The 22,507-nt window shown below is 41.2% G+C and overlaps 1 protein-coding gene and 1 long non-coding RNA gene across 3 annotated transcripts; both read left to right on the top strand.

The window, feature by feature from the left end:
* Positions 1-218: 218 nt before the first annotated feature.
* Positions 219-14,152, top strand: LOC100704859 (E3 ubiquitin-protein ligase pellino homolog 2). The gene is made up of 7 exons (XM_003440655.5): positions 219-588; positions 5,641-5,770; positions 8,043-8,144; positions 8,581-8,778; positions 9,377-9,562; positions 9,671-9,876; positions 10,047-14,152. Exons 1-7 carry the CDS (start codon positions 509-511, stop codon positions 10,429-10,431), a joined length of 1,287 nt encoding a protein of 428 aa, XP_003440703.1. The 5' UTR covers positions 219-508; the 3' UTR covers positions 10,432-14,152.
* A 1,094-nt stretch (positions 14,153-15,246) lies between these two features.
* Positions 15,247-19,671, top strand: LOC109194791 (uncharacterized). Of its 2 annotated transcripts, XR_002056531.2 has the most exons (4): positions 15,247-15,389; positions 18,682-18,751; positions 18,893-18,964; positions 19,366-19,671. It is a non-coding gene; the product is annotated as an uncharacterized LOC109194791 (long non-coding RNA). The 2 variants fall into 2 exon arrangements; XR_002056530.2 differs by lacking the exon at positions 18,682-18,751.
* Positions 19,672-22,507: the final 2,836 nt, after the last annotated feature.

The following is a 22,507-nucleotide window of genomic DNA, read 5'->3' as shown; positions in this document are numbered from 1 at the left end:
TCACGGATACATCCATTCGTGTTCCGCGGGTGTGTACGTTCATGGCGCTTTTACATTCTAAATGCTGAACTGTATTTATTTATCTAATAATCGCACGTGAAGTGTTTATCGGTATTTTCAATCGAGAAGTTGCACGTTTTTCCCAACGGGCATAAATGTTATCAAATTTTTTGACATATGCTGTGAATGGCACCCTCTTCCCGCAATTTATGGTACAGCCCACTCCCTACCGTTAGCCGTTGTTGTATCCACTGCTACTGAACAGATTTGTCGCGATACAAACTAGCTACACACTGGCATTAAAGCCACGAAAAGATGCTCCTTCACCGGATTAAAACAATGAAAAAAACACATAGAAGTCTGGAAAAACTTTGCCCAACAGTGCCCAAACTTTGGTAGACTACAACCAAAACCACTTCCCTACAGTTTCGAGTGTGTTAGCATTGTTTTATCTCACCACTATTGCAATTGGACGCGTTTTTCCCCCCATCTGGACCAGTCCAGTCTGATGAATTCACCGAAAAAAGACGGAGGTGATGATGTGCCCGTTAAAGACCCGGTAAAATACGGCGAATTGGTCATTTTGGGGTAAGTCTTTTAAAACCTTAAGCTAGAGTGAAATTATATCGTTTGGTGAACAGCTCCAGTGGCAAATTAACCTTTAAATATGTAGCGGTTCCATCAGCACAAATAACCCAACAAATGACGTTCGAGTTCAGCTTTAATCCACTGCTCTTACAAAATATATCGCGCTTACGGTTGTTTTAGGGTTATTAAATCAATCGTAGTAAGGGATTTTAGCTTATTTCTCATTTATGTTACATTGCCGTCGTTTTCCCTCACCGGTGTAGCTGTGTAGTAATGTTAAAAAGTAAGTTTTTAAGGCATTTTATCTCAAACTACAGCCCAGCATAGTTTCTCCATCATGTTTAAGTGTAAAGGTGCAACATCTGCCTTGGCCATAGTACATAAGGCTACTACGGATGTAGCCGCTTTTTCATCAATGGTTGTAGTGGCAGCGCTGGATTGCCCAGACCTGAAAATCCCAATGATGTCATACTTTGCTGGATCGGTGCTCGCTAAAAGTAGCACGGAGGAGAACAGCATCGTCTGAAAAATGCGTTTTGCTTATATTCATAGTCATAGTCGCTCTCTCGTTTGGTATTACTATTTAATAAAACGTCTCAGCCAGATGACCGTCCATGCCAGGGCGGGAGGGAGGGAGTGAGGGAGGAAGGGAGGAGGAGGAGGAGGAGAAAAGCCCTTCTACATCACCAGCGCACACAAGTACAGGAGTGGGCAGGATGTGCTGATGACAGCCACCAGCTTCCACAGCATTTCCAGCCCTGCAGCTCCACTCTATGCACAGTTTGCAAGGACCAGGAAATTACAACACACATATACACATACACAATCATACATACACAGCCTTACACAGGCCTCCCTTTTGCCCTGCAGAGCTTCCTGTGTATGCCAAAGATAACTGACCTAATGGCCTATCTCTTCCCCTCCAGCTGAACACGGAGTGAGGAGGCTGTAGCCCGCCTGCATCAGAATACTGATTAACGTCCATTTGAACACAGCAGCCCTTTACACGCTCACATCAGAGTAAGGATGTGAGAACTGAATGCCTATTTTGAGATTTTTTTCCTTTTTTTGGCTGTGGAACTTGAACACCAGTGTGCTCTGCAGTGTGTGCCGAAATGCGCCTCCTCGATGGCTAAAAAAATGCATTTTGTTCGTGTCGGTTTTGATCGTGCCCTGCCAGACTGGTAACCTGTCTGTGGTTTTGAATAAGAGCTGACAGACAAGGATAAAGAGATAAAACTGATTAACTTCTTCCAATGCCACAGCCTGGTTGTAGTAGTACATGGTACAATAATATTGTGAATAATTTTTTTATTATATGGGTGATCATAGGTATGTTACATCTGGATTTGTGGGATTTATTGCTCTCAAACATACAGCAGGTAATTTTGCCTGGAGGCAGGCAGTGTAAGAACAGGTTGTATCTTTTACTGCTTCCTGTCAGATTTCATAATTTTCTGGCTATGTTTTATGCAGCTGTGGTTTGGCTTTGCATCTGTCAGCTTTGATGATCCCATGCCCCATGTGGTCAATGTCTACTTCACTGCTGGCCATGTGATCTTTGCAGAGGCTGCTTGCCTGCTATCTCTCGTCATCTTAGTTATTCTGGACACCATGTACCGTGCTGCCCCGTCCACCAACCCCCTCTAATCCCTATGCGAACACCCTCTTGTCTTCTCACACCTTTCTATTCTCCTCCATAACTTATCTCAATATGGTCTCTTTCACATTCCTCTGTCTCTCACCCTGCCCCTTCTCTAGCCGACCATTCAGTGTTTTGCTGAGTGCTGACTTTCACAGAGGCAGGCCTCCTTGGTGACTTGCCCTCAACGAAAATAAACCCCGTGTTGGGGGGCAGAAGGAGTGAATATTTCATATAGTGCCTTATGATGTGTGCACATTTGTGATGCAGGCCTGAACTGCCCACAAACGCATCTTAAAGAGCTGCTCTCCTTCTGGCCTTTCCCCCTCAGTCCTCTGCTTTGCGTGATCTTTCAGTCCCTGTTCTCCATCTCCCATTCTTCATTTTATTCACTTATTTCCCTAAAACTTGTGATAGCTTCTGACTGTTTTTCTGCCTCCATTTCTACCAACCTGCTACCCTTTTCTCTATCTCCTGCAGCCTCTTATCCTTTGCCCTATTTTATGTGCTCTGACTTTTGGCCAAAGCCCTGAAAGCTCTGTGCTCGCGTGTCCGTGATTCCTGCACCAGTCTTTTCCTTGTTAGTCACAGTTTAGTTTGAACTGTCAGAGCAGGCCAGGAAGGGTACAGGTTTGCATTGAGTCATGCTCTTTAATTGGATTTCACATAAAAAAAAATCAAAGTTGAATGTGCCCTGTTTGTAGTATTTCCAGGTGACATACTTGATCTGTTCAGCATCATCATCCCAGCTTCCTTCCCCGCTCTATCCTGAGGATTGTCAACCACAGAAAATTTATGTTCTGAGATCCATGGAATTGAAATGCACAATATCAACTTGCTCTTGGTTCAATCTGTGAGCTTGTCTATCAAAGACAGTTTACATTTTTTCATGAATACAAATTTATTGAAATGTTAGTATTAAATAGTAAAAGAATAAATAAAAATAGGCCTGAGGTAAACACAGTGAAAAACTATGTAAAATATGCTAAAGTTGTTCATCTAATTAATTTTCAGAGAGCTCATGTCAAAAGTGATATTAGAGTGATTCAGGTGAGAGTCATTGGGTTGCTGCAAACTGCTGTTATTAACAGTTTTCCCTTTTCATCCTCACACACAGCTGTGAGCTGTCAGGAGATGTCACGTTACCATAAGTGATTACCAACAAGTTCAGTGTCCTTCTAGCTTCTTAGATGTGGTCTGTGACAGAATATAATGAGAGTGAAAGTAAACTAGTGAAGGAAGAGACTGAGAGCATCTTCATTGTCAGGTGTTGTCAGTCATGTCACCTTGAGCCCAGTTTGCAGCAAAGTAAAAGAAAACAACTTTGCAAATATAGAGACCGAAGCTGTTGCAATGCCTCCAAACTGCTGACATTCTGTTGTTGGCTCCCTCCATGCTACGTTAGCTCTGTTGCTAGCTGCTCCTGTCTAGTGAGGAAGTAAACACAGAACCATAGGGAACTGAAATGAATGTATCAGACCACAGATCAGTTCAGTATAACCAATATCCAGCTCAGTAACCAGACCAGTTTTTTTGTGGTATCTGATCTAAATATTGGATCGGTGCATTCCGAGTTCAAGGAAGCAGTTTGAGATGATTTTACCTTTCTAGCATGGTTTGTTTATCCTGCTGGAAACAGCCATTAGAAAATGGGTACACTGTATTATAAAGGGATGGACATGGTCAGCTGCAATATTCTGGTAGATTGTGGCATTTTAACAGGGATACTGATCGGCCAGGAACGTATCCCTCACATAATTATACCACCACTAACCTGAACCATCGATACAAGGCAGGATGGATCCATTGCCAACATGTTAATGGCAGATTCTGACCCTATCATCTAAATGTCGCTGTAGAATCTTCCAGTCTTCTGTTTTCCACTTTCAGTGAGCTTGTGGACATTATACACTCAGTTTCCCATTCTTACATGTTAATTACCGTATACTTATACGTCAGATTTATATTGTAACTTACGCCATAACTGGAACCTTGTTATAACCCTACGCACCAACCTTTTACATAACCTGATGTGCACCTCTGAGAAATGTGACTACACATTGGGTCAATGAATACGAAAGACTTAAATGGCGTGAAAGGTTGTGGTGTAGGGGTGAAATGAGTTCCCAATTATTACGCATACCTTGGTTGTATTGAGTGCTTATTTGAATTACTGTTACTGAATCAGTCTGAATACATTTATGCCATACTCCTGTGACTGGTATCAACAAGGCATTGTTCATCCCAGAGAACTGCCCCTCATCGGATATTTCCCTTTTGGGAACATCTGTGTGGGAACATCCAAGTAGATCAACAGTTTCTGAAATACTCAGCCCACCCGTCTAGCACATGCCACTTCAAAGTGACTTAAATCATCTTTCTTCATTCCTTTTGTAAATTCATCACCTTGTCAGAGCTACACTTTACTGACACTCAAAAAGTAGGCAGTGCTTCCTTTTGTACTCAATGCAAGGCCAAAGGTCAGAAGAAAACCAGACCAGATGGCTTCTCATCTCATCAAGTGTGGGGACCAGTGAAGATGGTTATTGTCAAAATTGTGATTCTTGCCTGCAGGACTTCCTCTGAATGCTTTTAATAAGAAACATGTCCTGCTCATTAGTCACAAGCCTTACATACTGCCTTTTTTGTGAACTCAAGCTGTGAAAGAAATTACATTGACCCAGCTACAGAAAACATTGAGGACAAATTCAATATCTTAGTTAAGGTGTCAGAAGGATTTTCATTTAAAAGCCTTATATTGAGTTATAAAACAGTCATTGGCTGGACTATGTTATTTACCACCCTCATAAGAAGAACCTATCATATCTGCCTGCTATTAATGAACACAAAGCTTCAAAGTATTATTCAGAATCCTCTCCAGACCACTTACTCAACTCTTTATGGTTAATGTAATTGGGCAATGGTGTGATGAAAATAAATCTGTCTTGCTGAAGATGCTTTATATTGTAAGAGGTTAGATGAAGAGCGAGCTCCTCTTTAGTGAACGTGGGCCTTAAGGACAAGCCGAGTGAGTCAGATCAAGTGCAGGTTGTCTTTCTCATTGAGGTTCAGCAGTTTAACATGAATCACGAGTGGCCTGAATGTGCTGCTCTAATTCATTTCAAACGAGCGTGCAGCAGTATTGCTGTAAAGATGCACATAATTAATTGAGCTTGCACTTTAATTGCTGTTATTTTCCTGACATCTTGGCAGCTTCAGTGTCATTTAAGTGATGACTTATGATAAGTATGCAAACAAGATAACTGTGTTTTTAACACAATTAGGCTTTCTCAATAAAGCTAGATGTCGCCTGACTTGTATTCCAGCCCAAACTAAATTACTTAAACGTCATTTGTTTGTTTCAGTAGATATTTTTCGTCATGTTCTTGTGTTTGTTTATCTTCCTCTAGCTACAATGGCTCCCTTCCAAACGGAGACCGTGGGCGCAGAAAGAGCCGCTTTGCTCTGTACCGAAGGGCCAAGGCCAACGGTGTCAAGCCCAGTGCTGTGCACATCCTCAACACACCACAGGACAGCAAGGTACGTGTCCATGCGCATGTGTGTGTGTGCTATAGTTTCATCATTGTGTAACATGACTTTCCTTCCTGTAACCCCTGTTGTGTGCCAGAGGAAGGATGACTAATCATGAAGACAGGTTTATGTGGTCTGTCTGTGTTTGTGTGCTATCCTACATAAGGCTGTTTGATGTACTGAAAGATGCTGCATGTAAAAAAGACTTGAGATGAATTAAGATTTTATCTGGAGATGACTGATACTGATTACTGCTTGTGTACTGTTTTTAGCTAGTATAAAATTCAGATATCGATAAATTTATATTATTTTGGGTGGATTTTTTTTCCCACACAGAGACTTTGCTTGGATGGGCTTTCAAGTATATGAACAATAACCAATGGTATCGTTTATTTATTTATTTTAAGATAACAGTACCACCTATGATCAGAATACCAGTTGAAAAGCCACTTACTTTTATTTTGAAAGTTCAGTCACTGCTAAGATCCCATTATAACATCTGTGCAGTACTTGACAAAAAGCACTGTATGACAAATTATTAACATCAAACTTCAGATTCGCCGTTGCAGCAGTTGCTGCAGCTTAATTGAAGAGACGAGTGTAAGACTGTGTTGATTGTACCGCCATTTTTATCATACATTAGCACAGAAGCTCAGAGATTCACAGAGTTTACGAGGGAGACGTTGCAACAGTCTGAAAAGATGAGAGCTTGTGGAGAAAAACTTGGCATGTTCTTTGGTTCTTGTTTTGACTTCTTTTTCTCCTATATGAGTGCTGATGTGGAAGTTTTGTCTGAATGGTGACACCTGTTGTTCAGGAGAATATTGCAGCAGGTATCTGCACCGTAACAGGGACCATAAATGGAAGGGGCTGTGTGACAATGTTACCAACAGTGCACCAATGTGGCGAGTACACTGGGGCCAAAACCATGTGGCAGGGCCAACCTGGCTCACTAGCAGAGTTGGTGTTGTGGCTGTCCTTGACACCATTCAGCTGGCCACCAGAAAGTTCCTGGCCCAGCAGTCTTAGACTGCCACTGAAAGCAGTAATCCTTGCTGTTTTTTGGGGGTCTGCTATAAGCCACAGAGCCACACTAAATAATATCCCTGTGGACCGAGGCAAACATTCAGGACCACCTAAAAGTAATGCTGTCATGTTCATCACCACCACCTAATGTGACCTGAAAAAACACAGAACTATCACAAAACCTGTGAATTTTTGACAGTGTCGAATTTGTGTCAGAGCTGTGGTATTATATTTGATTTCAGTGGTGTACTTAATGAAGCTGAACATGAGAGTGATCAGATTTGTGGGATTGTATTACACAAACTGGTTAACAACTTACCATGAAACCCACACCACACCACCATCTGTTCTGCTGTGTTGTTACATGTGCTGTGCTGAGAGCAGACTCTGTAAGAGAATCTGTGTGATGACACCATGTCTAGACTCTTCCAAGCATCTTATTCAACAGTTTCCAACACAACAAAGAAAGGCTTTTATATCAGCAGACACGTCATCCAGTATCTATATTAGATCAACATCCACCGGCTGATCTGTTTGTCTGGCGCTTAGTAGAAGACCAGCACGTCATTGCTAAATGCTGCTCTTAATGTTGGATGATGATACCCTGGTTAGCACTTTGGCTTCACAACAAGGTTCCTGAATGAGGGTGAGGTGGAGTTTGTGTGTTCTCCCTGTGTCTGCGAGAGTTCTCTGGCTTTTACCCACAATCCAAAGACATAAGTTAGGTTGATGATTATATGGGTAAATGTGGCTTGTAGTCTAAAACAGCGGTCCCCAACCTTTTTTGTGCCACGACCAGTTTATGTCCAACAATATTTTCATGGACCGGCCTTTAAGGTGTCGCAACAAAATAAAACCAGTACCGGTAGCAAAAAAAAAGAAGATTTATTCATAACACATGGGAAAAGACCCAGGAAAACCGAGTTAACGATAAAAACCCTAAAATCCATCAATTTCACAACTCTCGTGGCCTGGTACCAAACGACTCACGGGCAGGTACCGGTCCATGGCCCGGGGGTTGGGGACTCTTGGTTTAAAGTGCTTGGAGTGGTAAGACTGGAAAAGTGTTGTATAAATGCCAGTCCCTTTGCACAAACTGTTTGAATTTAGAGACGCCTTTAAAAACAAAAATGTAGATATACTTTATTTGCTTATAACTGTGTGTTTTACTTAAGAATATGGGTGGTTAAATGAAAAATGAGAAACTTCCAGAAAATGACTGCTTTACCACAAGTTGTTGCTGCTGTTGTTGCAGGCGGTGCACAGCAGGGGGCAGCACAGCATCTCTTTCACACTGTCCCGTAACCAGACCGTGGTGGTGGAGTACTGCCATGACAACAACACAGACATGTTCCAGGTAACACAGCAAGCAAACAAAGTCAACTTTTTTTTTCTTTTATTGAGTGATGAGAGGATTCACAGAAAGATGTACTCCTAGAACTGCGATCATGTGCAAGTTTCTCCCAAAATATACTGTTATGTAATCTCATCAAAGTCATTTCTACAGGACGGTAGATTATTTTGGTTCAGAACTGGGACCATTAAGTATTAAAAATAAAGAGTTTTACGTCATAGCTCCAAGAACATCTATTTTTATGCACATGCTTCTGCTCTTCTATTGCTCTTACAGATTTTTTTTAAACATAAAAATGAACCATCTTGCCCAGATAGCTCAAAGCCATAAAATTATGAGCACCGATGCTTTAAAAGAAATAGCTCTGCTTACCAATAACATTTTAATGAGACATTTGTTTCAGTTAATAAATAGTATTTTTCTGTGCTGTCCCCTGCAGATTGGACGCTCCACAGAGAGTCCTATTGACTTTGTGGTGACAGACACCTCCGGAGGAGGAAAGGAAGGAGAAGATCCTTCCATTGCTCCCAGCACCATTTCCCGTTTTGCCTGCAGAATAGTGTGCGAGCGCAACCCGCCTTACACTGCACGCATCTATGCTGCAGGCTTTGACTCCTCCAAAAATATCTTCTTAGGGGTGAGTAGACGCATACTCCAGCAACAGGTTTCTAATAACAGAATATTTTAGATTTTAAGTAACTGAAAAATCTAACTGAGTCCCAGTTTCTTGTCTACTGTACACATCCTGATGATTTAAGAGAGCTTAACTTTCCATGAAATGATCTGATAAAAATTGCAGTGTTTGACTAACTTTCACTCATTTTCAGTCCATTCCTTGTACCTGACCATTTTGAGAGTGTTGCTTTGTATGTTACGCCACTTAACACTGATCTATGAATCATTCAAGCATAGAAAAGCACCTAACTCAAGGAATGGGTGCATTGTCCATGTGTTTCCATGTGTATTTGCACACCTCAATAAATTGCTGCACCCATTTTCCTTGCAAAATGGTGCGGTGGCCAAAGACTTTTGCACAGTGCTGTGGGACTTCTGTTGTAGAAAGTGATGCACTGAAGATCTAACTGCAAAGTTTTTTCCCTGCTTTTTGGACTGCCTGTATTTGAAAGTAAGACAAGAGCAGCACTCTTCATGCTGGGAACAACAGTATGATTGACACAATAAAAATACTTTCTGAAACATATCAATATTATGTTTTAATGTCTTTGCTGCCACAGGAGAAAGCAACCAAATGGAAAAATCCTGATGGGCACATGGATGGCCTCACCACTAATGGGGTGCTAGTGATGCACCCACAGGGCTTCCCAGAGGATCCCAAGCAAGGCCTGTGGAGGGAGATCTCCGTCTGTGGAGATGTTTATGCGCTGCGGGAGACACGGTCTGGACCCAGCAGGGGGACGCTGGTGAGTTGCCTCAGGTTTGGTTACCATATTTACATTTCTTCAGTGAGCCTGTGGGGTCTGTGTTTTCCTTTTATTGCACACAAATGTGTGTCTGTGCGTCACCTTCAGGCGGAGGGGGAGAGCAGCGCACTACGTGACGGGTCGCTTGTCGATCTCTGTGGTGCTACTCTACTGTGGCGCACCGGTGAGGGGCTCATGCGTTCTCCCACTCTGCGTCACCTGGAGGCGCTTCGTCAGGAGCTTAACGCATCCCGGCCCCAGTGTCCCGTAGGCCTCAGCACACTGGCGTTCCCCAGCCTACCACGCAGTCACAGGTCAGGGCAACAATGATGGTTAAATTAGGATCTTGTTATTTATTTAAAAACTGATTATTTCCAGTTACTAATTTTAGGAGAAAATTCTTCACAGGTTTTTCTATTTTGTTACACACGCATGCATAAAAAAAATGTTCTTTAAAATATTGGTACACTTTATCTAACTTCAGCCTTGAAGAGCGTCAGCCCTGGGTCTACCTCGCCTGTGGCCACGTCCACGGACGCCACGATTGGGGCCAGAGATCTGAGAGAGAGGAAGAACCAGGAGAGGGTGAAGGCTCCACCACCCGGCGAGAATGTCCCCTGTGCAGGAGCGTGGGTCCCTACGTGCCGCTGTGGCTGGGCTGTGAGCCTGCGGTGTATGTGGATGCCGGAGCCCCCACTCACGGTTTTGTGCCATGTGGCCACGTCTGCTCAGAGAGGACAGCCAAGTACTGGGCCGAGACTCCTCTGCCCCATGGGACGCATGCCTTCAGACCCGTCTGCCCCTTCTGCTCCACTGCCCTGAGCTCCCCCGGCTGGACACGGCTCATCTTCCAGGGCCCCATCGACTAATCACCACTCCTCAGCAACGACCACAATAACAGGAAGCTACCTGAGCTGCGTTCATGCGTTCAAATGTTGATCAGTATGATAAGCGTGTGTGTTCTGTACAATAACACTCTCTGTTACTGAATGTAGCTCAGTGCTGACAAATCCTTCCCTTTGTTTATCCTTTAGTGCTTGCTGATTGGTGTAAGATCAGGAAAATGGGACAGAATTATCAGTGCTGTCAATTCAAAGTGTTTTCTAAATTTTAAACCATTTCCTGCCCCCCTCGTGCAGGAGTCAGAGGGTTTTAATTCCAGCTAAATACAGTGCCAGTTGATTTCAGTCATTACTCGTCTTTCAGCGAGACACAGCTCTCAGAAGTGATGCTGCACGTGCACAGCTTAAACTATGATGCTGCATTTTAACTATATTATCAAATGACAGCCACATGACTGTCGTCAGGCTTCACCACCATGCATTGTATAAAATGCAAGTAACTTTTGCACTTATGAACAGAATGGCCATTTTCTCATCTTCTACCCTTTCACATGAAGCATGACCACTTCTGCTGCTGTGGAATATATATATATATATATTTTTATTAGTTCATTGGCTGCGGCAGGACTTTCATCACAAAAAACTTAATGCTTCTGGCATCAACTTCCATAAAAAAACACCTTATCTGACATCAGCATTATAATTAATGGTTTTCCTTTCTGAACTAGCAACCGTTTTATATTTCTAGCTGTGTTCTCAGTGGGCTTTGCTAACTGCGGATGGTAAAGGTACTAGATTATAATGTGGGATCAGTGGCTCGTGCTTCCATACAGCATTTAACACTCTTCCTGATCCATGAAGGAAAACTTCACAACTCTTTCCAAAGTTAAGGTATTAGGAGCATATGTTGTTGGAGTCCTTTACATATCACTGTAGAGTAAGATCTATGCACAGACTGCCCATTAATGACAGACCCCTATGTGTTGTAATTCTTTGGACAGTAACCTGCAGACTGTTTGATTAGCTCTGAAGGGCCAGAGGGAACACTGCAGTACTTTAACAGCAGATCTTTTCCTAATTATGAAGCAGAGTGAGGATAAACAAAGGCTTGGAATGAAAACCGGGTATGAACTCCACTTCCCAACTCTGAAGCAATAATAGCACTCCCATAGATAAGCTAGATGTTATGCTATGTTTAGCCAAGTGTTAGGTCAGCAGTCCAATTCAAATGTGGCTGAAATGGTTTCCAGGTAAAGGGCTCAACCAGAGGCGTGTTCAATCCTGTGACTTATTTCCAAATTGGGGGTCATAGACCAGAGAATATGAGTGATACCACCAAAGCTGCAGATTTGAAAGACTTAATGCCTGATCCATATTTAATTACTAATTCTGTCATTTCTTTACTGTGCTGGTAATGCTGCAAAACTATCCAGCTTGTTCTTTGTTAATTTGAACACACTTCTGGTTTCTGAATTATGTTAAACAGGGTGTTTTGGTAGTGTGATGGAGTGTCAGTAGGCTTGGCCTTGTGTAACCTCAAAACATTTTTTGGGGGTTATTGTTTCAAAGAAAACTATTTTGTTAGGAAACGGGGAGGGCTTTATTTGGGGAAGTGGGAGGAATTCTTTTAGATGTTCAGTGTTTAAAAAAATAATACAGCAACTATTTTTCTATCTGACAATTGGTTTTTAGTTAACTATTGTTACTCAGTGTACGCAAGTTGTGTATGTTACGAGATATAATCATGCGGTAGATGTAGGGGAGCTTGTGAGTGAGAAAACATTGCCAACACTGTGTCTAACGAACACACACACTTTCACACACACTCTGCTACCGTAAAACATTGCCCAGACAATGAATGTAGCCAAAATACTTTGGGCTATATTTAGCCTTCCCTGGTGCTCATATTGAATGGTCTATATTGTGATACTATTTTTGTAACTGAATATTAGGTGTAGCTTGGTGAACTAGCTCAACAAGTAAATTCAATAATAGCCTCAAGTATGAAAGACATAACTGATTTAAAAAACAGAAAAAAAAAGAAAGAAATACGCTCACGTGAAAAAATTGTGTCTAGCTTGCATGTGCTGAACGTACACATACAGTATGTACACTACACGTACACGTACTCGAAAACTTTGCACGGTGGAGCGCCAACTTGCAATTCATGCTGAGAACGTTTGAGCTGTCTTCCGAGTCCTCGGTTGGTTAAAAACTGCAGCATTTCTGTTTTGTTTTTGTTGTTTTTTGGGGGAGGGGGGCTTTAAAGCAAGAGAAAAAAAAAGAACGAGCGCCTAAATAGATCCTCATACTTGATAGATCCACGATCTTTGTGAATGAGACCTCTTGAATCCCACTTTGTACTACTATGCCAATATTTTCCACCAATTCATCACAGAAAGACGTTCACATCAACACTTGTTTACATTTTGTATTTGGACCCATCGTGGAGAATTTACAGCTAATGAAAGTCAGCATGTTTTCCACTTGAAGGGGACCTCTTATGCTTCTCAGTAGCTTTGCATGGTTCAGAGTTCAGAATAATCTTTATTTACCTTGACTGCCCACTCAGTTCATCAGTTCATTTATTGTGTGAAAAAGCCATTTTGCCCCCCCCCCCCAACTTTATTCTGATTGGCTGCCCCTCACTCAAAGACTGTTTAAACAGAGGGTGAGTGGGGCTCCTGGTCTCATTGCTAGAGCTAAATTCCTGAGATGACCGTAATCATATGGGCACAGAAGTAGAATAAAACAGAGCATTTTGGGTTGTTTGAAGCTTAACCTCTCTATTTGAAAGGTCGACCATTATTAATATCAACATCCACTTTTGTATAAGCATGTGTATGACAGAACATGAGGAAAGGCATAATAGGTCTCCTTTAAAGTCTAAATATAAGATTTGTAGTGTGGCGGATGAGGGTTGTGTTACTGTTGCTCAGGATTAAGGATTTTAGAGTCACAGCTGGAAGAAGCCTGGTAAAAGGCACTTTGAGTGAAAAAAAGTTCCAGATTGAGGTGTTCGATGTGAGAGCAGCCACATCTTATGTCCAAATTCTAGAGGGCAAACAGCTGGGTAGATCACCACAGGTCAACCACATACGGGTCTCGTGAAACAGGCAATGAAATCATGTGTATTAGCTGGCCTTTGCAAATCACACCAAATCCAGTGAATCTTGCTTTTGACAAGCTATATATATAGAGAGAGATATGCATATATACAGTACAACATGTAACACCATTGGCATGTGGATGGAGAACAGTTGCAGCACCCCCACTGGGTTCTAGTTTATGAACTAACGTACAATATTTGTTTGAGTTTTCTTTTTGCTTTATTCTATGACTCGCTTCGGGTTATGGACATCATGTAACTTTTTTTGAGTTTTAGATTTTAGTATTAGTTAAAAAAAAAATACAAACTAAGTACTTTAGCTCAGCATCAGGTTGTTTGATACCACCAGTAACATCATAAGCTCTTCCCTAACTTTGTTTGTTATCAGATCTATTAATTGACCTTCATAACCAGATGGCGAAACCTCAACTTCCTCAACTTATGAGCTCGCCTCATCGTAGGTGAGTGAGTAGCTGATATGTATTATACAGCATAAAACCTCACAGTTAACAATGCATTCCTTTAACTATAATCTGTGTTGTGTACAGCTATTTTGTATTATTTTATAACATATTCTTCTGTAATCGTCCGGTGCACAGACAATCGCTATACACATGTCAATAAACCAGTTCAAAGTTTGCCGTGCTGTCCTTTCTGTTTATCAAGGGAAACTAGAAGGCTCCAGCAGAGGGCGCCCTCTACCAGCTCTGAGGTCTCCACACCATGAGCAGGGTTGCTTTGAGTTGCATCACCTGTTTTAAATAATCATCTGTTTTATGAGCACTTTTGGCAGTCGAGTACGGTACATCACCGCGCAAATGTGATAACGAGCTGCAAATGCCGGCAAAATTACAGGCGGCTTGATTTCAAGCAGAAATATAAAAGACTTTGCAAAGAATTCAGGGTGCCTGGTGAAAGGCTCCCGAAGCCCTGCGTGGAGTGGTGTTATTCAGGAGTTTGTACAGAAATTATGTCACTTCAACCATGAGGAGGAGGCTTTCTGCTTTTGAATACGCTTTTTTCACGGGTGTCGTGCCGACACGCTACATTTAAAGTCTTTCAGAGCAGGAAAAGAGAAAACCCAAATACTGCTAAAACTCGAGAGACAGTATGCACAGTTTTAATTTGGGTGCATGCACTACAATTTTCATCTCATGAGCTGCAATATGTTCTTAATTTTAATCATAGGCACATTTTTTAGAAGGCAATTTCCAGCAGCTTCTTTAATAATCACTGTCTAACACACGACTCCTTTGCAGAAAGAGGAAATTCACTACCAGTTCTTTTTGTCCATTGAACATCAATGTGATGCATTTAATGTTCGATGTTTGCACCAGATGCAAAAAATAGTCAAAGTAAGAGATGTGCTTGACGGATCTGGCATCTAGATGATATCCCAGTCTACACATCAGATGACCCATTCAGCTGGGTGGTTGCTGTTATTATAGCTGTAGAACCAGTAAGTAATCCACTCTACAGCCTCATTTGGAAGTTTTTATCCAAAACAGTAACCACCGATGAAAAGAAAACAAGCCAAACTATGTGTAAGACCTCTGGTGGTCATGTGACAAAAAGCATATAAAATCATTAAACGATGGACGTTACCTTTGGGTCTGAAAGTGATCAGTGCAGAAGTACCTGTAACCTGGATTCTTTTTTGCAACCACCAGGGGGCGATACATGTGGTTGCAAAAACAGTGTAATGCATATAAAAAACTGCCCTCTGACCCGCCACTATCATATATGGCTTCAAAACATCAAGATTGTGATGGTGAAAATGCTCAACTCTCGTCTTCAGACCAGGACTTCACAAACCAATGGGTGACATCACAGGAGCCGCATCTATCTTTTGCACTGTCTATGACTGGTAAATGTGGTAAGCTATAAAAAGGAGCTACATAACATGTGCTTCAAGTTGTCAAATGGTGTCTTTTAGACGAAACATGATCATTTGAATGTAGCCAAGATTTATTTATCCTTTCATTTTTTATTTTTTTGATTAACCATCAAAATGCTTATCAAAATGTAAGCAAAATATTTCATGTTGGAAAGTTAGGACCTGAAATTGTGACCTGCATGGTAGTATGTATGTTCTGCATGTAGGTGCTAATATGTTATCTAGCTGTCTAGTACCACTTTGGGGGCAGTATCAAAAATATGTGAAACAGCCACAGATTGTATATAAAAGATACACACACAAACATACAGTCTGCCAGTATGCAAACATATTGCTTGCAGATACTTTTCATGTAGCTAACCTTTCAACCAGCAAGTATCCTAAACATAGCATCGTTATCACTGGGCAATGCACTGTTTCCTAGACTGCACTCACATGCATCCTCCTTAGCCTCTGCAGGATTCCCATAATGCTTTTCTCTCCATAGTTAAGTCTACTGCCTCTTATTTTTGCTAAACTACAACCTTTGAATACATTAAATGCATACTGAGCTGGCTATTAGGTGGAGAAAGCTGTTTGCTGGTAATGTGTATGGTACAGGTTAAACTTGCATTGGATTTGAATGGGCTAATAAGTTTAAAACGGCTGAACTTGGGCACCGGGACAAGGAAGGATAGGGACAGCAAAAGGGTGCCCAACAGCTTGTTTTTACCCCTGGCCCACTAACAGGGATATCTGGCTGTATTCTGTATGTGGTTGTGTGTCAGGGGATGTGGCATAAATGATGGAGGTATAGTTTAGGAGAACAGAGGAATTCTCAGTGGGGGGATTTGTAGGTTTTGATCCCAGCTAATTAATGTGAATCCCTCAATGGGAGTAATGATATCTGTGACTAGGAAGTTTGAAGGGGACTCTCTGGTCTCTGTGTATTTATATATATGTGTATGTGTGTGTGTGTTTGTGTGTGTTTTCATGCATGTGCGCGTATGTGTGTGTGTGGAGGATGTGTGATAATCAAAGGCTCTGAAGTACGTCTCTGTGGACTCAGCTCTCTGCTCTCGAGGAGGCAGGGGGCGTTCAAACCATTGTTCCATCAATCTCCCCATTAACTACAAACACTGGGAAACTTTAATTAATCTGGAGCCACAGATGATTAATTAACTTTAAGACTTTCACCTTTTTTTTTTCTCCTTTCATGCTACACATTTCACTAAGTCCCCAAGCAACGAAAAGTGCTAATTTAGCCACATAATTTACAAATCCAATTAAAGCCAATATTAAGGCATCACAATATGCTGTCCTGTGTTCTCTGGTCTTATAAGACTATTCTCTTTTGTGGCTCGACTAGTGGTGAATACCAGCACACGTAAGCTGAGCTGACTGTATTAAACAGGGGTTAAGAGTTGTAATAAGTTTGATTATTTTATGGAGTTTATTATGCTGTGTTATCCTGTTAGGGAGGTGACGCTGTGGCAGTGGATTGGTAATCCACACAGTTTTTGTCTCACCAAGCGGTCTCCCGCTCTACCACCACGGGCGCAATCCTCACACATCACAGTGTGAGAGAGGGAGGCCCAGACTGGATGTGGGTGGATGAACATATGACAGAGAAGGGAATCTAAACAAAATGTGTCATGACACTACCTGTAAAGCAATGCTACAGTCAATGGTCATAACGCATTCACTATAACCCTTTACATATTACCTAGAAATCCCTCACTGTCAATATAGCTCATATCCCGTGTCCCCACTGAAGGGTCCAATTCGGCCGAGTGGAAGGGTGAAAATGTATGTGTGGACACTTAAAACTGTCCGTAGAGCTAAAATTGTTATGTAACAAAGAGTAAAAGTTGTTTAGTTCCAAAAACTCTTTTTGTTATTACACTGTGATGTGCAATGAAAATGTTATATTTTTACTTATTTTTTATATATATTTTTTTTAACCAGGAAAAAATAAGACTCTTGAGATTGAAAATGTCTTTTACAGGAGTGTCCTGGCCAAGAGAGACAGCACTACAATTGTTGGAGTTGCATAAATTAGTAGCATGTACATCAGTGCAAACAAGCAATAAAACTACAAATAACCCACAGAAACAACCATAAATTTATAAGCTTCATTGTCAATAAAGAATAAGTACTTTAGTAAAAGTAATGCTAGAAACAAGTGTAACAATATTCAGGCACAACATTTGCAGCCTGAAGTAACTGCATCCAAGTCATTTAAAATCCCCTTAAATTCATTAGGTTTATATAAATAAGGTTGATCAAAAATACATTAGGCCGTTTTTAAATAGATGGATTATTAAACTTACCTGTGTTTATTTCTTTACAGTTATAGAAAGGCAGGTTATTATGCAATTGCATACAAACTAGGCCAGCTCACCTACTCATATTAGGCCATTAATTAAAGTGAGTTTGACTCCCTTGTTCTATTGGTCAGATTTTAGCGACAAGATTAACATATCCTAGATATGACTATTTATAGATCTCCTGGACATCTCGGTGGACTTTAATTCTCTTTAATTCATGCACCACAGCCAACCAGTGTCAACAAAATGTATACTAAAGAGCTACTAAATGGTTTAACCTGCACTTTAGATTCTAAAGTACTTGTTCTAAAGTTTAGGACAAGAGCAGAAGTTGACTGAACTACATGAGAAACATGTTTCTTAGGTAATTATTTAGCAAAGAAAAAATATGTTATAATTATACTGCTAATGCCATGCTCACCTTTTCGTTCAAATGATAAATTTACTGGTATGTGAAAAATGGATCCACTTAGCTAACAGAGCTAGCTTAGCCTCTAATTGTCAAAGCTTTGCCCTCTTGTTTAAATGTGGCAATGTTCTGTTTTTTAATTAGGAAACAAAGTGTTGTCTGATATTGTCTATGATTTAAATATCACAGGGTTTCTTGCAGACCACTTTAACTAAAATCTCTTAAAGTATCAGTTTTTTGGTGCAAATATGCCAAAAAGATCCTGCTACATATTTTTACAGGAGCTAGCTAATGTTGCCAAAGAGCGAATCTGCTGTAAGTGAGCATGGTGCACAGAAGTGTAGTTATTTACATTCACACATGCTTTTTTCATCTTTTAGTTTGCGTTCTGCTCAATTTGCTGTTGAATATTTTTTGTATTTTACGTTATGTTGTTTTTTTAATGTGTTAAGTGCTCCTGTAGCACCTTCCCTCTGCTGCTAAATGAATATAGGCCAAACATTTCTCTGTTTTCACATATTCCCAAAGTTCCTTCTCTTCCTGCCTGATACAGGCTGCGTGACCAATAACAGCCCCGAGGAGGCATCTCTGTAATTCCCTGTAAATGACAACTAATGAAGATGGTACGGGCTCTCATTGCTTTGTGTCTTTGAGGGGGCAGGGTTAATGCAAACATATGCATCAATTTTGTTTTATTCAGTTGCCTCATGGCTGGGGAAACTGGGGAAAACTAAATGCTCCTTTTCTCATTTTCTTCTCCTCAGCAATGTCAACGGTCAGAGATGAGCGCTCTCCTTTTTGGCTGTATCAAGCACATGCTCAATTAGTGTCGCATGGTAGGTGAGAGCCATTTCGAAAACATTTCTCATTACACCTTATCGCAGGGGCACAGAGGGGGGCAACATGAAGCAAATTAGAGGGGTGAATGAGAGTTGGAGAACGAAGGAAGAAGGGAGGGCTGGAGACATCAAAGTGTTCCCACTCTATTTAAATTGAGTGATCTTGTGTGAAAGATCCCCACTACATAAAGATTAACCCCATCCTCCCTCCCACACACACACACACACACACACACACACACAGGGCTAATATCTCACACCCACATACCCTTGGATTTCTGTGTCAAGGGTTAATAACTGCGGGGATGAGGACACTGGGGGGTATGTGTGGGGCGTTCCTGCAGATGCACGTGTGTGTTCATGTATATGTGGAATGTGTTTGCGTTTGTATGAATAAGTGGAGAGGGGAAGACGGGACAAGAAGCGGGCAGCAGAGGTGGGGATCGCACAGTGAGTGTGAGAGAGGCTCAGTTTCATCTTAGACCAAGAGACTGACGTGCTACAAATCCCACCAGCAGCACCACCAAACAGACCTGCCAGCACTCCTCAGGAAACCACTGACACACACTCTCTCACACACACAAGCGCAGAGGCGGAGAGCTGATGTGTTGCTTGTTTTCTTCCAATTTCATCATGTATGTCAGCTTTTCATTACGCCATTAAATATAAGTTCCAGGAACTTGTAAAGTCAATGCAGAGACACACTGAAGCTCCTCTGGTGTTGCATTTGCAGTACAAATTTTTTAATGTCTGTTTTTCCTTTTATTTGCCACACGCCTGCATGTGTGTGGGTTTTTTAGTGTTTGTGCATGCATGTGTGTGGATTTGTTCCTCTACCTGTTTGTGCCTGGTGTCTTTTAAAAAAAATGTGCGTGTGAGAATCCTGTCTTCCCCAAATTGTCTTGTATGCTGTGTGTGTGTGTGTGTGTGTGTGTGTCTGCTCAATCCCACCCAGTGGATTAGTGACGTCAGAGGAGCTCACCCTCTCCCTCTGATAAGGGGCGTGCGCCGCTGCCGCCCGCTCCCTGCTCCCCGTGCTCAATTTCAGATAGTGCTAATGGAATCTGTCCCGCGCGATTGTAATGCGAGTGAGACTCATTTTCCACGGAGCTTGGAGCTGTCAGCTTGGCAGGACAGTGAAGAGGAGGGGATGTTGGGAAGGAGGAAGGGAGAACCAAGGAAGTGAGAGGGCTGATGGGAGGATGAGGAAGGAGAGGATGATGAGGAGAGTGTGTGTGTGTGTGTGTGTGTGTGTGGCTGACATGTGTTTTGCTAGGCCTCTTCCTTCTTGTCAGAAAGCTGTTGTCTAGCTTCCCCCACGCTACTCATTATGGTGCATGTCTATACACACAAAGACACACACATTTCCAGGTTAATGTCTTGTGACTTAGGTGTTTTTTGGTTAAATTGCGAGTTGCTAAAATGGGTGTTCACTTAATGCTTTCCTAGCATTACGGAACATCAAAAATGGGATCCCAGGAAAGTGGAGAAATTTTAGAGGCATTACTTTGCTGTAAGCATTTCCCATGTAAAGTATTCACAGAGACGTCTTTGGAGAGTATTACACTAGATTATGATATCACCTTTTAAAATGTTACTGCTGAATCAACCTGGGAACATGTGGGACAGTGTGCTTAGCCTTAAAGGGTAACGGACAATTTTTTTCCAGAATTCCAGAGTAAGAAAAGAGGGCTTGAGGAAAATGAATGCTCGTTTAAAGATTCCCTTTTCCATATATGCTGGTCATTCTCTGAAAATTCAAAACTTAGAAAAGCTAAACCTGTTGTGATAGCAATCACTTGCTTTCCAAAAGTGGCGAAATACAGGCTTTTTTTTTTTACTTAAGTAGAAGTACAGATACCTGTCCTAAAAAATACTCCAGTAAAAGCTGAAGTAGAGGTTCAAAAGTACACGCTATGAAAAAAAGAAAGTAAAAAGTAGCTCCTTGAAGGACATTTCTACTAAACATTTTTGTGCAAAGATAACTGAACCTTATTATATTAACTGCTATATTAATATAATAAAAAAGTAATGTTACAACATAAGACTACAAATATCATTTTAATCAAAATTTAATATACGTTTTAATTCTAATAAATGTGCTTAGTGTGAATTTGTTACGTAGGACACATGCAGTGAAAGGGAATATCGATTTTCTGCTGCCTACATGGTAGAGGGTGACTTTGCCTCTACACCTAAACAGTAAAATGAGTCAGGGGCTACAGTGGGATTTAGCAGGTGGGGGAACCCCAAGATCTGTGTAGTGCCTCAGCGTGGGAAAGAGGAATCACAAGTCACAATAATTTCTAATATGAGCTCCAGTAGGAGGTTATATTAGTTGTGTATATTTACATAAGACGTATGCAGTTTGACAAGCTATCCTTGCTCATGTAAATCCCCTACACTGACACTACACTGTTTATACTGTCTTTATACTAGACAATATACAATTGGTATAAAGTTGGAATTCAGTAAATTAATCTAAACATCATCAGTTTAACTTTAAATTCATCTCTGCTACACTTGATGTAACCTAAATCTGACCATGAGCACAGACACTGTGCAGCAGTCCAACACAGTGCTTTACTGTGAATTCAGCACAACTGCAAACTAACCTGTTTATCCTGGACAAAATTACCCAGTACTTTCATGCAACACTTGAATAACAAAAAGTTGATATACTTAGTTTGTTTTGCAGGATGTTTCACAAAATGAAAATACATAATTTATCAAAACACATCAAGTACAAATCCAATATGTGATAAAAATGATGACATTTCATGTAACCTTTAAATCTGCAGTTTATCAAGTGTCGACGAGCAGTCCTTAAATTGAATTATAACCTGTCTTCTTTCTCTCCTGTCTCGTCTGCCTTCCTGCAGCTTAAAGAAGCAAGTCTGAAAATGTAAGGAATAGAAAGTACAGATATTTGTTTAAAAGTGCAGGGACTAAAAGTACAAAGTTATCAGAAGAAAAAACTGAAAATTCTACCTAAGTACAGAAACAAAGTATTTGTACTTAATTACTTTCCACTTCTGTTGCTTTCCACATGTTAAACAAATTCAGTCACATGTTCATGCAGTGGTTTGTTCTGTGCCTTTTAAAGTTATAGTGTATAACATCTCACTACTAGCTGCCAGTCCACTGTTTACCTCAACTGTTATTACGTGTCTCCATCTATTGACTCTGGAGGAGACTTTGTGAAAGGAGTCTGATGCGACTTGATGAGCCAGCGAAGCTCACTTCTGTCTGATGACAGTGATAGTGAGGTGGGTTGTTGAGGAACTTTTCTCTCAGTAAGCTTTGCCGTTTTTGCTGCTGTTAGCTGCCGTTAGCTTCTGTTAGTCGCACTTAGCCTCGATTAGCTGATGTTAACCAGCATTAGTAAAACTATCTTTGAAATGGATCTGACAGTGTTGGACACACACTTAGCGAATAAGCTCTCATATGATGTGAGAATGTAATCTAACTATGTACCAGAGACACTCAAGCCTACCATTAGCTAGCATGATGTTAGCTTATAACCCGCTGTTGTAGTTG

This window comes from Oreochromis niloticus, linkage group LG15, assembly GCF_001858045.2.
Source record: "Oreochromis niloticus isolate F11D_XX linkage group LG15, O_niloticus_UMD_NMBU, whole genome shotgun sequence".
Classification (NCBI taxonomy): domain Eukaryota; kingdom Metazoa; phylum Chordata; class Actinopteri; order Cichliformes; family Cichlidae; genus Oreochromis; species Oreochromis niloticus.
The sequence above is the reverse complement of the archived record's forward strand: the minus strand, read 5'-3'. Positions and strand labels throughout refer to the sequence as shown.